General features: G+C 41.9%; 1 protein-coding gene across 3 annotated transcripts in view; it reads left to right on the top strand.

Moving 5' to 3' along the window:
• DOCK4 (dedicator of cytokinesis 4) overlaps positions 1-14,366 on the top strand; it is a 480,387-nt gene extending 466,021 nt beyond the window's left edge. For 2 of the 3 annotated variants that reach the window (XM_010344060.3, XM_003921080.4), the window contains 6 exons: positions 456-537; positions 687-796; positions 2,902-2,974; positions 4,739-4,852; positions 8,177-8,238; positions 11,683-14,366. In XM_010344060.3, coding sequence (XP_010342362.3) covers positions 456-537; positions 687-796; positions 2,902-2,974; positions 4,739-4,852; positions 8,177-8,238; positions 11,683-12,153 — 912 coding nt within the window. In that variant the 3' untranslated portion in view covers positions 12,154-14,366. The remainder of the gene's footprint in view (positions 1-455; positions 538-686; positions 797-2,901; positions 2,975-4,738; positions 4,853-8,176; positions 8,239-11,682) is intronic. The other variant, XM_010344067.3, reaches the window with a different exon arrangement.
• The last annotated feature ends 4,147 nt before the right edge of the window (positions 14,367-18,513 follow it).

Raw genomic sequence — 18,513 nt, forward strand, 5'->3', positions numbered from 1 at the left:
AAGACTAAGCTGAAATTTTCCTCGCCACTGTCTTTGGAAAGGAGGCATAACACGTTTCTAAGTCATGCTTTGAACATACATTTACAGATAACAAGAAGGCACATTTTACGCCTTTCAGAAGCACTTACCTATTTTTGGGCCCTAGGCTGGAAGTCAGTCTACTTAAACCTGAACCAAGGAGCGTGCTGCTAACTGGTACAAAGTCACAGCGTACAGCTGAACCTAACATGAAGGCATTCCTTTGGCTGGAGTCAAAAGTTTAGACTTTTTATTAATTCATGCCGACTTTTTTGTCAGACTTTTATTGTTATTAAGATTTTTTCTATATTGTTAAATGGACTTTTTCTTTCTTGCTAATTTGAAAAAAAGTTTGATGATTTTTTTTTTTTAAAAGATGTCAGTGTTGTGGGAAGCCTTTCATCAGGGTGTGATAATAGCTCCTTGTGTGTTTCCAGCCAAGTCCATCTACCTCAAGCCTGAGTTCTACTCACTCAGCTTCGCCTAACGTGACAAGTTCTGCTCCATCGAGTGCCAGAGGTCAGTGCCAGAGTGTGGGGGAGACCAAGGGTGCCCAGAGAACCTTCTAGTCCTGGGAACAGTGGCCAGCTGCCACACATTCAGGCATTCTCCTCCAAACAGGTGTCCCACCACTACCAGGCTGATGGTTCTCTCTCCTCTCTTCCCAGCTTCTCCATTGTTGTCTGACAAACACAAACATTCCCGAGAAAACGCTTGCCTGTCCCCAAGAGAGAGACCGTGCAGTGCCATCTATCCAACGCCCGTGGAGCCTTCTCAGGTACTGCTTGCAGGGTAGAGAAACTGGAAAACAAGGACAATTCTGGAATTGCTTACATATCTCTGCAGAAAACACACGGTAGCTGCCAAAAGCAAGCAGCCAGGCAGTGTCAGGCCAGTCCAGCTGGTGAAGAGTGCACCTCTGTTTTCTGCCCATGGTTAGGAATTTCTGCCTGAGCCACGAACTTTTTTGTTTTTTGGAGACAGGATCTCGCCGTGTCACCCAGGCTGGAGTACAGCAGTATGGTCCTGGCTCACTGCAACCTCCGCCTCCCAGGTTCAAGCTGTTGTCCTTTCTCAGCCTCCCGAGTAGCTGGGGTTACAGGTGCCAGAGATGGGGTTTTGCCATGTTGGCCAGGCTGGTCTTGAACTCCTGACCTCAGGTGATCCACCTGCCTTGGCCTCCCAAAGTGCTGGGATTTTACAGGCGTGAGTCACTGCGCCTAGATCTGAGCCATATTTCTGATAGGAACACATGGTAGTTCCTTGGCAGTGATACTGAAAGGGAAATGGGAAATTTACTCTCCTGGATCTATTTCTTTACTGCTGCTTAAACATTACACGAAGTAGTTGGGTGAATAAAGAGCCTGTGTTTGCATGCCCTGTGTATGTTACAGAAGTCTGGGGGAACGTCTTGGACTAGGAAAATACCCTTGAAGAATAGCATGCTCCTGCCCAGCAGTCTTTGCCTTTGCCTTGGCCTATTTAAAAGAGCAGCAATTGATTCCTTTCTGGGTACCCGTGAGTATAGGAGCAGTTTCTGTTTGCCTTTGCCATTCTTCTTGAATGCACGAGCAAAGAGAGGTTCAGTCCTCCACTTTCCTTGTCAACTCCTCACGAGAACAAGGGAACATGGCCCTCGCCCCCTGCCTGAATTTGGTTTTGAAGTGATCCCTGTTTTTCTGAGAGCAGAGGCTTGGGCTCAGCCCTTGGGCACTTCGAGAGCCTTGAAGGATGGTTTCAAAGTTGTAGATTCATGGGTAGCCCAGAGTTTTAAAGATTATTTGGGAATAATTTAGGAGCAGAGAAAAACAGTTATTTCTACCTCAGTGAATGTCTCTGTTTTTCTACACCATCCTGGCAGAAGACTCTAGCTGTGTCAGGAGGAGGATGAGAGCGAATGAGATTTGGCTTGATTGGTTTGTCTTTGCTGATGGTGGGATCCTCCCGAAAGTCCCAGAATACCTCTGCACAACACTGGTGGCTTGCAGAAATTACATCTGAGTGCGTGTGGCTGGACTAGCTCTTTCCCTTTGTCACTTGATGCTGCTGCAAGGTAGTTTCTTAGTTTGCTCTGCTCCGGGAGCACCTGTGGCCAGCATGGGCAGCTCTGAAAGCCTTCTCTGATCAGCCTCCCAAGTTTTCTGGTTTTAGTACAATTGGAAGCAGTATATATGTTGCCAAAATTTCAATAAAATGTGCATTTCTGTAGCACATCTGCTTTTAAGGATTTGGTACTTTCTAGTTAATATGTTAGGTAGAACCATGTAAAACAGGCATTATTATAAGTTAAAAAATGTAGACTATTCACTATTTCATATATTTTTTGACCTCATGAAGGATTTTGAATCTGCAGGGGTTATATTTCATTCGCTAGTGATTTTTTGAACTAATATTTCTCCTTTAGTTCTTATTTCTGTTTTCTCTCGGCACTGTGGCATTTGTATTTATAAAGAACTCCATACAGGCCCGATGGGGTGGCTCATGCCTGTAATCCCAGCACTTTGGGAGGGCAAGGTGGGAGGACCTCGAGCCCAGGCATTCAAGACCAGCCGGGGCAATATAGTGAGATTCCATCTCTAAAAGGAAAAGAAAAAACTTCATAGTACAACTGCTGTTTCCTATTTTTTACATTTTATCATGAACATTTATTTGCCATTTGTATTTAAAATGTAATCCAAACTTTTCAAACACTGTTTGCTGTCTCAAAACCTAAGGCTCTTCTTCACCCCCTTTTACTTTAAATTCTTTGTTCCTAGGGTCATCATATCATATAAAAATTACTTTGAACAAATAGTTTCAATAAGGGGATACTCATCTCATTTTCAAAAAGGCTTCACATGTCTGTATATTGCCTCATAAAAATCGACCCCTGTACCTTTGCAGAGGATGCTGTTTAATCATATTGGAGACGGGGCCTTGCCACGCAGTGACCCAAATCTCTCTGCACCTGAAAAAGGTAAGGCCGGCCCCGTGATTCGTCCTGGAATGTGTAAGGGCTTGTTTTCTCCTCATTTCTCCAGTCTTCCATGTGTCTGTGTGGAAGGCAGTGCTCCAGCTCTTTAGTGATCAAGGCTAGTATGTTCTTTAGGGGATTAATCAAAGACAGTTATTCATGATCCATTCTTCAAAAGGTGTTTTCCTGTAAGATTTAACAGCAGAACCTGAGCAAGATAGGAACGCCTATGTTTAATGGCTTTTTGTTATCATCCAGTGAGTCACCCAGCCAATGCCTCCTCTTCCTGAAACAAACTTGCCAATTAGGCTCCTTGTTCAGCACAATGAAAGTAGCATCTTCCCAGATCAAGTCTGTGGTCCCATCCTTTGTCTCCCTTACCAAGCTCATTCAGCCAGCTCATCTGTTGTTTGTTGTGACTCAGATACGGCTCCTGTACAATTAAATTCCATTTAAGAATTGCAATCCAGTGCATAATGGAGTGTGCCCTGCCTCAAGGCCACACAAAAATGAGAACCAAACACATGCATAGCAGCAAATAGCCAATTAGCACCAATCTGCAACACAGCAGAAGATGAAAAGCAGAATAAATGCAACTTCCTCAGCTTCCTGTAGGGGCTTGCAGCAAGTCACCCATTCACCTCTCTCAGGGTCAAGCCTCAAAAATAAGAGCAGTTCTCAGACCAATGAATCAAGAGTCATTAATGATATATCCTGGAAAAGTGCATTTTAATTGCCCTCATTAAGAACTAAACTGTATTGTCATTTGGGTACACTGATACATTAAAACTTTCCTCGGGAGATGGAAATTAGTGAAGTCTTAGCCAAAATTATTTTAAAATACAAATTTAGCTTTAATATTACAAGTCACATGTTGATCTTTGTCAGCAGAACTGAGGAATGTGGTATTTTCTCACCCCTCCTACCAAAGAAAACCACAATGCAGATTTAAAAGAAATAGAATTTTAAGAATGGTCACTCCATCCCATTAAATGAAAATGGCAGTGGTAAAATGTTGAAGTTCTGAACATGCCCACCAGATGGTAGTGTCTGTACAGGGAGTGAGTCACTGGCACTCCAAAGGTTTGAAGTTGTAAACCTCACCGTATGGCAGCTATTTACAAGCAGCGTGTCCTGCCCTTGTTCCTACCAGGAATGCTCCGTATTTCTGCATCTTACCGAAGCACAGAGCAGACACATTGCAAAATAAGAATGATACTGTTGGTATTCCAAATCATGTTTTAAGGACATATTTCAGTGTGATTCATTGATTTCAGAAAGAGTTCTTTCCTCAAAGAGTTGATCAAGGAGATAATGTGGCATGGCTGTTCTTTCCCAACAATTCTGCCAAATAGTTAAAATATTAGTACGTCATTGCCCTCTCCGTGTTTAGGTGTCACTTGTCCAGAAATGTTCACTAAAAAACAAGCTTTAAGATAGTCCAGTGACTACATCTTTCATCTGTTATCCAGAATCTAGACACGTTTGTAATTCTCAGCAAGTTTTACACCCCAGTGTAGAGATTTGTAGTTCCCTTTGACAGCACTAAGGGAAATAAAGAGACTTGCTAGTGGCCAGTTAAATGGTAACCGTAACTGTTTGTTAGGCAGCCAATTAAATAAAGGTTTAGTACTCAAGAAGTTTCCTGTTTTGTTTTTCATCCAGTTAATTTTTTCCTTCTGGATAATTCTGACTTTCTTCTAAGATCTCAAGCATTGGAAGGGCAAAGCTGGACCATGTGTTTTCAGCTGTGTTATTCCCTTCCAGCTGTGAACCCCACCCCTAGCAGCTGGAGCCTGGACAGTGGGAAGGAAGCCAAGAACATGTCGGATAGTGGGAAACTTATCTCTCCCCCTGTCCCTCCAAGACCCACACAGACTGGTGGGTATTTGAAGCTTTGAACAATCACTTTTATAAAATAACTTTTATTGACTACTACAACTTATCCTGAATTCCTGAGAGAAAGGTAGGCATTTGATTTCTGGGATAAAAACCTTAGTAGCTGCATAATTCCTTGACAATGGTCTCCCTCTTTCCTGAACTTCTACTCTGCGGGGTCAAACAATGGTCTGTTTCTAATATGCCTCTCAGATTTTGTAGAGTGCTCTTTACCAAGGCAGCATTCTCAAATTCGGGGAGGCCCCCTAACCTTGCTAGGCCACTAGCATCTTCTCTCACCTTCACTTTGCACCACTGTATTCTTAAACAACCTCCACTAACTCAGCCACCTTCTTCAGTCTTATTTAGGACTGATGCCAAAGTTTCCAGTTGCCTCTAAAAAGCTATCGACTAACAGTTATACTCCACAAGCTTATCAAAGTCACTAACTTTGCATCTGTAGTTATCTATTGCTTTAAGAGGTCTTTATGCAAGGGCTATATTTCTCAAAGGGTTGATTCAGGGTACTGCATCTCCTGTGGTGGTTTAAGCAGCAAAATCTCGGCCGGGTGTGGTGGCTCATGCCTGTAATCCCAGCACTTTGGGAGCCCAAGGTGGGTGGATTGCTTGAACTCACAAGTTGGAGACCAGCCTGAGCAGCATGGCAAAACCCCATCTCTACAAAAGATACAAAATTTAGCCAGGTGTGATGCTGTAGTCCCAGCTAGTTGGCAGGATGGTTTGAGCCCAGAAGATGAAAGTTGCAGTGAGCCAAGACGGCACCACTGCACTTCATCCTGGGCCATCAAGCCAGAACTTGTCCACCGAAAAATAAAGTAAAATACAATTTGTAGTCCTAAACTCACACCTACTGAATCAGAATTTGAGTTTTTCAGGGATAAGACCCTAGTATTTCTATTGTTATGAAACCTTTCAGGTGATCCTTCTGCTCGCTAGATTTTGAGAACTACTGAAAATAAATCTTAAACTCTGTGAATTTGTAGCAATAACAGGCCTCCTTGCCTCCTGAACTTGCTTGGTGACCTACGTGTGGAGGGGGCGCTGCTCTGCTTCACTAGCTTTGCTTATTCTGGTGATGGGAGAGTATTTTCAGCACTTATCTATGTCTAGGGTAGAATTGAAGTTTTACAAATACAGCTAGCCTACTAACAGAAAAAATATGACACAATTTCTTTCACAGTTTTTTTCTAGATGATTCATGTTTCATTTGCTGCATTCTAGCCTCTCATCCTTCAAGATGAACTATGGGCCAGAAAAGGCAGTTCACTCCTGTAATCCCAGCACTTTAGGAGGCCAAGGCAGGCAGGTCACTTGAGCCCAGGAGTTCAAGACCAGCCTGTGCAACATGGCAAAACCCCATCTCTACCAAAAAATGCAAAAATTATCCAGGTGTGGTGGTGCACACCTGTAGTCCTAGCTACTGGGGAAGCTGAGGTGGAAGAATTGCTTGAGCCCAGGAAGCAGAGGTTGTAGTGAGCCAAGATCGCACCACTGCACTCCAACCTGGGCGACAGAGTGAGACCCTGCCACAAAATACAATAAACTATGTGCCACCCAATTTATTCTATACTTGTCAAAGGTAAAATTCAAGTCACCAATAATCTTTAAAAGGCATATGAGATCTTCAAAGAAAACAAGAAATAACTTTAAGCTTATTGATCACCTGCATTAGCCTATCAGCGTGTGTACAGAAACCTAAAACTTAGCCAGATTATTTGTATCTATCGCATTCACAGAGTGCATATATTCAGGCTGCACACTCCCACTTCAATTTCAACCTGGTTGTGTCCCTAAAGTTGAGATCCTGAAAAGCATTTTTTAAGGAATCATAATATTTATGATCCTTAAATTTCTAGGCCAGTTCAAACCTGAAGACAGGGATACTGATGGAACTATTTTAGGTCTCTGTGGGAAGACACATTTCCAGAGAAATCTCTTCGGCAAATGTGCTGTGGTTGCTGGGGCCACCGTGGTGGTTGGTGTCAGCCACTGCCCGAGTCAAGAGGAAGAGGGTCCCAGGGAACAGCAAACTTTCTGCCACTGTTAAGGCAGGAATTCAGTGCCCCATCAGGATCAGACTCTCCATATATACATGATTTTCTTCCATAATTGGCACCCACAATCAATGGGATAGTCTAATGCTGGTATTCGAATGTGACACGTGCTAACAGCATGCCCGAGAGAGTACAACAGCATGGCTGCACACTCCCAGTGTGATCATGGAGCACTCGCCCTGGCTCCTTAGGAACCAGGGCACACAGGTGCCCTTACCCCTCCCCAGTTAACTGGCAGGGCTGCCATCCCTTCTGCACTGATTGCTCTCATGGTCTGTTCTTATGTCATCATCTGTGGTCACTGTTGTGGGGCTCTGTAACTGTCTTTCTTCCTTTCAGCCTTTCAGTAGTTTTGTTACGAGTTACAAACCTCAGTGTGACAGCTGGGAGAGTGGCAGCTAATCACAGAGCAGCATACCCAGAGTTCACCGAAACGTCTCTGCGGAACTGAGAAATGTGGCTGACCCTCACCCTGTTGACTGTGTCATGGCCAGTTTTTACCATACAGGGCTATGCTTTAGAGAGCTGGATTTGCTCCACAAGCACGCACACGGGAGCAGTGCCGTCACACATGCTGTGTCCCTGGTGTAGGACTTGAAAGTCTAGTGAGAAAAAGCAAACGGTTCACTCTTCTTGGCCACAATGATGAAATCCATAGAGACCCACCACCACGGGACAATAGGAAGGCCTGAGTACAAGCATTCGGGGGAGAAATGGAAAACCATGCACCTCTTGTATGGCCATGACCAAGGGTTTTCTACCTATTTGGGGATTATGGGGGTTGTCGGGGGGAGCTGATTAAATATATTCCCATAGACCTGTTCCAGGCTGCCAGGGTGGCCATGGTGTTCCCATTGCTGCTCAGCCCAAAGTCAATAGCTGTTCCCCAAGAACCGCTCCCTAGCACCCCACACCTAAGGCACCTTATGAGATAGATCAAGCAGTGCCGAAGCACCTGGACTTTGGGGAAATAGAAAAGATACTGGATCAGTTTGGGGCCCTGTCATTTGGTCCAAGTATCTCATATGCCATGATCACTTTTCACTGATGCTCCCACATCTTGGCAGTGCCACCCTTTGTGAGGAAGCCATTCTAGACAGGCATCATTTAGCTTCTCCCTCATCCTCACAACTCCCTTTGCCTAGAAGGTCCTTATGCACTGGATCATCTGTCTGGGTGTATAACAGAGGCCATGTGCAGATAGTCATCTGGTTTTTCTTAATTGAAATGTTCTCTCTCCCCCCATTGACAGCTTCACCAGCAAGACATACAACATCAATATCCCCCTCACCGGCCGGGCGATCTCCATTGAAGGTAAAGGCCCTTCTTTCAGCGAGGCTAGAGACAGGCCCAGTTTTCTTTTTCTCTAAGACTCATCTCAGATATATCAGAAGGTGTTTAATTTGCAGGGACAAGGCAAAGAACATATTAAGCAGAGATAGGGGAAGCTGGGTGAGAAAACAACACCGGGCTCTCCCCTTTGGGTGCCTCCTCTACGAACACAGCCATTTGTTTTTCCATTATTTGCCTCATTCTCCAAATGGTAGCAGTGAGAACTTGAAAACTAGAGTCCGTGCATATACTGAATTAGCAAAGAAGTGTGGTCCCAATGTACCTTCCAGGAAATTTTCAGGCTGGCCTTTTACTTTAAGGCACATCGGACACACACTTAGACTGAGAAACCTCAGTGTCAATATCTACTAAATATTCTCCGCATCTTTTTGCCTTTATCATCAGCCTCACTCGTTTTGTCAAAGCAAGCCTAACATTCTCTCCTAATATTTTATACCAAGTTTCTCATTTACATTAGAAATACATACTTGATCACAAAAAGGAAGTAATACAGATTTTAAAAATTTCTCAGGAACAAACTGGAAAGCTTTAAAGGTTAGATATTTGAATTGGTATGTAGACATGGACTATTTAACATCTTACCATGTAAAATCCCTCATGAAGATAAAGAATAATATTTAGTCTTTATCCAAATTGAATCAGACTGGCTGCAGGGATTGTCAGTGCATGAGAGATTGGTGTTCAGAACTGCTGCACCAGAGGCAAATATGAAGTGTGTTGAAAGAATGATTTTGTACCTGAGTGATTTAGGATTTACACGCTCCATGTCCTTTGTGTTGATGAGACAGTTCTAGCTAATGTGCAAAAGACAAATTAGCCTCTACCAACACATAAGGGCTGGTTGCGATCCAGTGCATCTGTGGTGCTAACGATAGTTGCTGATAGAAATTAAGAAACTGGAAAACAGCCTTCTTCTCTCCACAAAGTGGAGAAAATTGTAAAGAAGTGTGATTCCCTTGCACTGCCAAAATTTTTGATGTAGAAATTTGCTGCTAAGTGCAAATCATTTGCTAGCTTTGTTCTCATTCCGTAATGCAGCTGTTATTAAAGTACCTGTGACAGCATTCACTCTGGAAGCCATAGCCTGTCACCAAGATGTGATGGAAAGGAAAGCAACATGGCCTTTCCACACCTTTACATTTACCCTTGCTCACAAAGAGCTCCCACACGTTGCTATGGAATTGTCATCTGTAGTTTTCAACTTAATTACAAGTAGTAAGAAAGTAAGTCTTATAGATTAATTCTTAAACATAAAAAAGAACCCAAGGGCTAAAAACATTTGAATAGCTATGAAATCGTCTTAGTTAGCAAGGTGGTATATACTGTCTTTCTGCAGACCTGTGTATATTTTTATATATGAAGCCATGTCTTTGTACGTAGGGTTTGAAGGAAGAGAAAGTAGACCGAACATTTGTGTTATACCTCCTGGATTACATTAGGGGGCACACTGCTTCCAAGTTACTAGCATTGCAGTGTGCTGCCTTAAGTGATAAGCATTTAGTGGAGTTTTGGTTGTTGGTTTTTTTTTAACCCCCCACCACTCCAGCCATTAAATTATGGGTCTAACCCTAGAGCAAAGACTGAGCTGACCTGCTATATTTTGAATTTCAGGTCTAATTTTTGACAAAGGTAGCAGTGAATTGGTTTAGGGTCCTACGAAATGAAAGGATGTGTATCTACCAGCATTATTTTGTTTACAAAGATAAACCAAAATAAAGTTAGCTTAGGATAACATTTCTCAAACTGTATGCCACAGAACGATAGTTTTCCCAGAACATTATGTAATTAGTGGGGGGCGGGGGGAGGTCTATAGTCAAGTAAGTTTGGAAAACACTGGGCTGAACAAAATTATTCATATTCCTTTATTGTAAGACTTGAAAATGCAAATATGCCTTGAATATACACAAGGAGTATATGGTGTGCAGCATTTCCCAGTGGAACCCTCTTTCCACAGAGCATCTCTTAGGACTTATTTTCCTTAGGATACCAGTTGGGAAAGCAACAAACTCAGATGCCATATGAGGCCAGACAGCTGACATAAATGAAGGAAGGAGGCCGGGCGTAGTGGGAACCATGGCAAACTGAAAGGGAACAGCCCTTGCTCACTGTTTAAAGATTATCTCCATTAAGAGAATTGTGTGCCACTGTGGCCAGAACTTCTGGTTCCTTATGAACTGCCAGAATTCTGGAGTTTCATGTGAAATGCTCTTGTTAAAAATTAACAACTAAATCAGATTTTAAAAAAATACTGCTGATGAAATAGCTCCCATCTCAGGCTACATCTGGAGGGCTGCCAGTTTGCCAGTTCAACTCAGGAGTCTGGAGTAGGGGCTGGAGAATCAGGTACAGGACTCAGGTGCCTCTGCTTCCCCTCCTGAGCTTTCTGCGTCCTCTGAGCCGAGTGTGCTCAGAGGCCCTGGCTCGTGGTCTGCTGCATGCCCTGATGAACTGGGAAAGTGCATAGCACCCTCAAAGGTTTTGTGGGTGTTTTTGTTTGTTTGTTTGTTGTGGCCAGTTCCTTCTCTTCCAAACTATAGGACTGACTAACGTGAAGTTATGTGGGTGGGTACCTTTTTTTATTTTTCCATTTATTGTTTGAGACGGAGTCTCACTGTGTTGACCAGGCTGGATCACGGCTCACTGCAGCCTGGCCCTCCCAAGGCTCAGGTGATCCTCTCAGAAGAACTGGGATTACAGGCATGAGCCATCACGTCCAGCTAAATCTTTCGATTTTTAATAGAAACATGGTTTTGCCATGTTTCCCACGCTGGTCTCCAGCCCCTGGCTTCAAGTGATCCTCCCGCATCGGCCTCCCAAAGTCCTGGAATTACAGGCATGAGCCCCCGCGCCCAGCTACTTGATTCTCTTTCTCTCTGAAAATAAGCAGTAAAGTGGGCGGTGAACTGAACTCAAGGACTGGTGGGCCTGGCAGATAAACGTCTGGTGTGTATTTTCACGGCTACAAAGGACAACACTCAAATTTGAGTGTGGATGTATTAGGCTGTTCGGGCTTCCCTCACAAAATACCCCATACTGGGTGGCTTCAACACCGGGAATTTTTTTCCCTCAATTCTGGCTCCATCTAGTAGTCCAGGATCCCGGCGTGGCGGCCTTGGTTTCCCCGAGGGCCCTGTCCTGGGCTTGCAGACGGCCCTTCCCGCAGGGTCCCTTCTCGGTGTGCAGCCTTCCCGGCGTCTCCCTGTGTGTCCAAATGCCTCTTCTTAGAAGGACACCAGTCAGCTTGGATTGGGGCCCACCGTCGTGGTTCCTTTTACCTTAATCATCTCCAGATGCAGCCGGCTTTGGGGGGCCCGGGGGCCGGGACCCCTGCGTGGGGGCGCGCACTTAGCGCACCCGCATTCCCGACTCAGCGCTGTGTCTCCCCCTGGCTTCCTTCCCGAGCAGGGCTCTGTGCAGTCTTTCACCCCCTCCCCGGTGGAGTACCACTCGCCAGGACTCATCTCCAACTCCCCCGTCTTGTCGGGCAGCTACAGCAGTGGGATTTCTTCTCTCAGCCGGTGCAGCACGTCGGAAACCTCAGGCTTTGAAAATCAGGTGAATGAACAGTCGGCGCCCGTGCCGGTGCCCGTGCCTGTGCCTGTGCCTGTGCCCGTGCCGGTGCCCGTGCCGACCTACGGCGGGGAGGAGCCGGTGCGCAAGGAGAGCAAGACCCCGCCCCCGTACAGCGTCTACGAGCGGACTCTGCGGCGTCCCGTCCCGCTACCTCACAGCCTCTCCATCCCCGTCACGCCCGAGCCGCCCGCGCTGCCCCCCAAGCCTCTAGCGGCGCGATCCAGCCACCTGGAGAACGGGGCCCGGAGGACTGACCCCGGCCCGCGGCCCAGGCCCCTGCCCCGGAAGGTCTCTCAGTTATAAGTCACTTTTCTATGTATCTGCGATGAATTCTTTGCCCGTTTACAAGATAAGAAGTATGATGAGAAGACATTTAGTGTAGGCACTTTAATAACTGACTCAGATCCTTCAATGAATGGAATTAAAACTTGCTTATTAATATCCTGTTGCACAATATTAAAAGTTGCTGATCTCAAACGCCAGATGTTAAATGAAGTATGGCTGAATTTCATTAAAACCTTTCTCATTTGAAAGTGGTAAATCGTGACAAAGACTCCTTTTGTACCTTTTTATGTTCTTTCTTTTCTTTTTTTTTTTTTTTTTACATAGTAAAATCTTAAAACCAATACGATATTGTCAAACAATACAATGCGTGACAATGTTGTATTCTTTTTACTGGATACTTGATACTTGGAGAAAGCTTATTAAGTCAGTGCACATCCTAACACAGTGGTCCTTATTTTAGAAGATGTCTGTAAATAAGGCAAGGTGTTTGGCTCTTCTGAGCAGATTATCAGTGAAGATCATGAGAATTAAAGTTCAGGCAGGCTAGCTAGATAGTATACTTAAGGGGTGGGAAGGATTGGAACTGGAAATTGTTTTGTTCTTGAAACAAAATACTTCTTTACGGTTGCTTTTGCTGTTTGACTGCTGTCTACATTCTTAAAATTCTGTTTTGTGAATTGGTTGCTAAATTCCTTACTACCCTCACACCATGGTATCTACTGTATTTCTTTTCGAGGTGCCATTTGCTTCAGAGTTCCAATCAGCTAGATTAAGCAAGAGACTCCAGAAGAAATGTTTACTTGAATTTTGTGCTTCCTTTCTTGATAGTTTCCTATATAAGATGTCATTGAAGAAGACCAGATGTTCGAGTATTAAAGAGGCACAAATTACTGTGCCCCATTAGCAAGAATTCAGGAATCAATACAGGACAGTATTAAATCAATAGTGTAAGTGAAGATAAAAAAGCTTAGCAAAAGTATATTAGCATGATTAAATGGCAAAAGGACTTACAAAAGGCAAGGGCATTAATTTTCAATCCTGCACAAAATAAAAAAAAATTCCTCACGACTCTCCACTTTTACCAGTGGAGCTTGTCGTCTTAGCTGACTTGTCGTCCTTCTGCTGAAGGAGGATTGCTGTAGACTTCTCTAGCTTGAATATTGCAACATAGCATCTTAGATCTAGATAGGGATGCTAATGCCACAGTTGTAGAAGTGTGAAAAAAGCACCTTGTATGTAGTAATGTATTTTATATATGTTTTTCCTTTTACTGACTGTTTATAACACTCAATTGACAATAGATATGAACTGTATTTTAAATCATACTGTTAAATATTTTCCCTCTTTTGTTGGGAAGCTCATTTTAGTTTAACCATGTTTGTTTTGTTGGTAGCTTACCTGGAAGGCAGTGACCACTTTTTTATATTCTCTTAATGAAACCATTCAGCAGGTATATGCTGTTGAGGCTGGTTATAGAGGTTTTCTATAATAAATGTTCAAGTATTTTTGTATATAACTGGTTAATTTTAATAAGAGATACCATTATGTGTAAAAAAAAAAAAAGTAAAAATAAAAGCAAACAGTTGTTGATGCAGTATGATTGTTATAATTATGCCAAATACTTTATGTATGGAAAAAGAATATTTGTACATATGTGCTTTTAACAATAATTCTGCCATATTGACTTTACAATTTTGAATGTCGGAAAAATTAATATATGTTAAATATTTATGTTTAGTGAAAGTGTTCATAATTGAGAAAAGGAACATATGCATTTTAGCTTTGTATCTTGCAAGTTTTGCAGTCAGTTTTTTGAACTAGATTTTGCTTTTGATAACACTTTGTGTTTGTAACCACATTCATATATATACACATACATATGTGAAGCTCCATATATCTGTTGCTTTAAAGAAGTAAAACCTTCCATTTAAATAAGATGACATGCATAAGATAACAAAGCTTCTTTGACTTCCTTTTCCTGTGTAATTTAATAGATTTGTTGTCTAGTGCTTGGGCACAGTATAAATCAGTGTTATTTGCTCTTGAAGCCATTTAAAAAAATTTTTTTTTTTGGTGGTGAGCAGTTGAATTTATCTTGAATTTATCATGTGTGTGTGTATTTCTGAAGCAGCTGCATAGCAGAACATTTTAAGAGATTCTTTGAGCCCACATGTTCATGTTGGTTGCTGCTGAATGGTAAATATTAAATAAAATTACCAGATTAATCTTAATATTTCTGTCTTTACTCCTATCATCAGCATATCTTAACCTGGAATAGAAGCAGCATAAATCTCTTGATCTTATTATAGTGAGATTTTTGAACTTCTTTTTAGACAGATCCTGTTTGTGCTGTCATACCTAGGTAGATGCATTCCACACTTGCTAAGCTTACTTATGCCATAGAAAACAATCATTGGGCCGGGTGAGGTGGCTCACGCCCGTAATCCCAACACTTTGGGAGGCTGAGGCGGGCAGATCATGAGGTAGAGATAGAGACCATCCTGACCAACATGGTGAAACCCCGTCTCTACTAAAAACACAAAAATTAATTAGCTGGGCGTGGTGGCGCGTGCCTACAGTACCAGCTACTCGGGAGGCTGAGACAGAAGAATCATTTGAATACGGGAGGCAGAGGTTGCAGTGAGCCGAGATCGCGCCACTGCACTCCAACCTGGCAACAGAGCAAGACTCTGTCTCAAAAAAAAAAAAGGGGGAGAAAAAGGAAACAATCATTGGAAAGATAACAAACAGTGTGGATTAGTATCCCACAGAGAAGGTAACATTTACCTGGTTGGCTGACCATTCATTGTTTAACCAGAACCAACTTAAGTCAAACCATCAAAATTTGTTTGCATCAGAAAACTTAACACAAAACATAACTTGCAAGTATAAAAGGGCATGGTTGAATGCTGCTTTTGACAGCTGTGGCAAAATCCATCTGCATGCCAGCTTTTCTCCCTGGTTTTCACAAAATGATAGGAAAATATACATTTGACATATACTGAAAAATCCATTGACTACAAGATTTCTATTAATAAAGCCTGGCTTTTAACTTGGTGAAATGTGCCAAAATTGTGTTAGGTTTAAGACATTTATGTAACTCGGTGCCAAGAAACCACTGTCTTAAGCTTCAGTCCCCTTGAATACCAAAACTCATTTAAAAGCCATTGTCAGCTGGGCGCCATGGCTCAAGCCTGTAATCTCAGCACTTTGGGAGGCCGAGGCAGGTGGATCATCTTAACTCAGGAGGTTGAGACCTGCCTGACCAACATGGTGAAACCCTGTCTCTACTAAAAATACAAAAAAAAAAAAAAATTAGCTGGGTGTGGTGGCGGGTACCTGTAATCCCAGCTACTCAGGAGGCTGAAGCAGGAGAATTCGCTTGAACCCAAGAGGCAGAGGTTGCAGTGAACTCAGATTGCACCACTGCACTCCAGGCTGGGTGACAGAGCAAAACTCTCTCAAAAAATAAAAAAATAAAGACCACTGTCAGTGTGCTCTTGATTGTTTCTCAACATTAACTAAATGACTTCAGAATATTTTTGCATTATTTACATTACAACTGAGCCCATGAGTATTTGGATTCTACCTGCATAATTATGGTATAGCTCAGTTTCCTAAGTAGGTTTCTACCTGGATTGTTATTAATTGCTCTACAAAACACAACAAAAAGAATAACAAGTTGCATAGCTTTGCCTTTGTTTGATCTGTACACATTAAAAGGCGACTTGTACTGAAATGAGTTCTTATTGATTAAAGTAAGCCTGGCCTTCATTATATAAGAATACCATGAAAATAGATTTGCAAATGTGACAAAGTACCAATTTCCTAACAGAACTGTTAATATTACTCTTCACATATTCCTTTTTCTTTTTCTACATGTTATGTATTACATAGTTTTTCTAAATTGTTAACTGCTAGTTCCTCAAATACACAATCATCAACACAACCTATTGACGATACAGGGCTGAGTTCACTGCTACCTGCCGTAAGGGAGAGAGATCCAGGTCCACAGAGCTTTGGTGTCTTAGAAGGCAAAGGGCAAGATCGGATTTTGTTGAAATCCTGGAGTTTTGTTTAAGGTGGATCTTTTAATGAGCAAGCTTTGAGTAGATACGGGGGAGAAACACTGCTACCTTACCTCAAGTTTGAGAAAAGGTTAATAAGTCAACAAGGTATTTTATTTATAGAATCTTGTGCAAAGAATATTGATATCCTGATAAAGGAAATGAAAAGGGGAGATGAAAAGTAACAGGCTTTGAGCTTAGGATAGCACCTACTAAAATGCTTCATCCCAGAGGAGAGAGATTACTAAGACATTTTAGATCCTCTATTTGTACAGAATACTAGAAAATCCCCAACATTCTGAACTTGAGTAAAGTGGTACATGGGTTCAGAATGTACTCATGGTATTCCAGAGTTTACCTCTGTCATTCACAACCAGTTAAGGAGCCAAAAGCCCAGAAGTGAGGATGATGATCTGAACCATGCTAAACAGCCCAGTCTGCTCACGAAATGAACGGTCTCCAAGAAGTTGAAGCTGGTGAAGTGCTTGATGTGTTTGAACCTTACTAAAGGGAGACATATACTTTTGTAACAGTGTTAAGAGATGAATGAGACAGGTACCTGGAAAGCTGCACAAGTGGAAAAAGCTATTAACTCCAGAAAGAACCAAAACCTTTTATACAAGTAAATTAACTATAATATACTACATGAGTCAGCCATGTATATTTACATAGTTATGGAAATGTAAAACATAATTGATCTAGCTCCAAATTATCATGTAATTATACTGGAAGGATGAGGTTAAAAGAATTCATGTATGTGGAGAATAAAATAAATTCTCATCTTCCATAAAGGTATATTAGTAGATAATGCCTAAAACTTAATGACGATCGAAAAGCATCAATAAAAGATACTTTTTTTATTTAGAGATATAAGGTAAACATTGAAAATAGTTGTCTGTGAGGAGTGAAAATGCCTGGTGACGGGGGATATTGCAAGGGATTTTTATGCAGTGGCTTTATAGAACTATATGCAAGTATGCTGATGCATTTTTCAGAGACTGAAAAAGAATTATACAACATTTGGAGGCCACTACACTGGTTTCACTTCTCTGCTTATTTTTTTTTTCTACTTTATGTAAAAGAGCAAATCTGGTTCTGGACCTCTTTGAAAAGCACATCTGGAGTTTGCAACCAGGTGTCTACTGAAAGGAGTGGGTGTGGCAGGTAGGAGGAGATGAAGGTGGAGGAGTTTCTGATGCATATGAAACTCCTGCTAGAGCAGAAGTGAATAGCAGTGAGACCAGCTATTTGTAATCGGTACGTTTGTAAAGGGTTTAACAGTCAAGCTCCTCTTCTTTAGTAGCAGCAGTAAGGAGTCAAAGGAAAATTTTTATACAGAATTCTAAAAAGGATTTTACAAGTATTAATAACAGTTTACAAGTCCCTTTTGTGTCCGTTATGTAAATGTTCTCATTCTGATCAAAGCACAGGAAGGTCTTAATATGTCTTAGTCCAGAAAAACAGCTAACAGTCTCAGGTCATTTCCCAGGGGAAACACATCAGTCATTGCATGGTGAACGTTAAGAGGGCTCAGGTCTATAATAAAGAAATTTGGCAAGGGTGTCCTATCACACCCATTCTCCCTCCCCTCACTCTCTAGATGGCACAACCTCAGCTTCCTACCTCAACAAACACAATTTATCCAAATCCTTGTTCATCTAAACCCAGAGAAAGAGGTTCTTCTCTTCAGGGTTAGGAGGTCTACCCATGCACTGATCCTGTCTAATATGGCCTCCTTTTTGAGGAGAGCTGGCTATGACCTTTGAGCATGTTCATCTAGCTAACACGAGGGCTAGGCCTGAAGACGAGAACAAATGTAATATTTACCAACCTCAGACAATAGGAAAACTTTCTTCTTCTTCCTTACTTTCTATTTCTTTTGGTTAGGCAATTTTTTAAGCTTAAGAATTTATTTAAAAAGTGGGAAAAATTAGCTGTATTAAATTTCAAAACTTCTCTAAGTGAAAGATAACCGATATAAAAGAATAAGACCAAAAAAAAAAAAAAAAAAAAAAACACAAAAAAAAACCCCAAAAAAACCATTTGCAGTAAATATAACAATGTTAATGTCTTCATTCTGTAAAGAACTCACCCAAATTGATTTTTTGTAATATGCTATTAAGATACACAGTATTGCAAAAGGGAAAATATGTTAAAATCATTTATAAAAGATGAACCATAAACAAATATATGGAAAAATAACCACTCTACTAATCAGAGAAAATATAGTGAAATAACATTTGTTGCTTATTAAATTAGCTACAAGTATAACATGACAGCACCCAATCATAGAAAGAATATTGTGAAAGTT

The sequence above is a fragment of the Saimiri boliviensis genome, chromosome 10 (genome assembly GCF_048565385.1).
Source record: "Saimiri boliviensis isolate mSaiBol1 chromosome 10, mSaiBol1.pri, whole genome shotgun sequence".
Lineage (NCBI taxonomy): Eukaryota > Metazoa > Chordata > Mammalia > Primates > Cebidae > Saimiri > Saimiri boliviensis.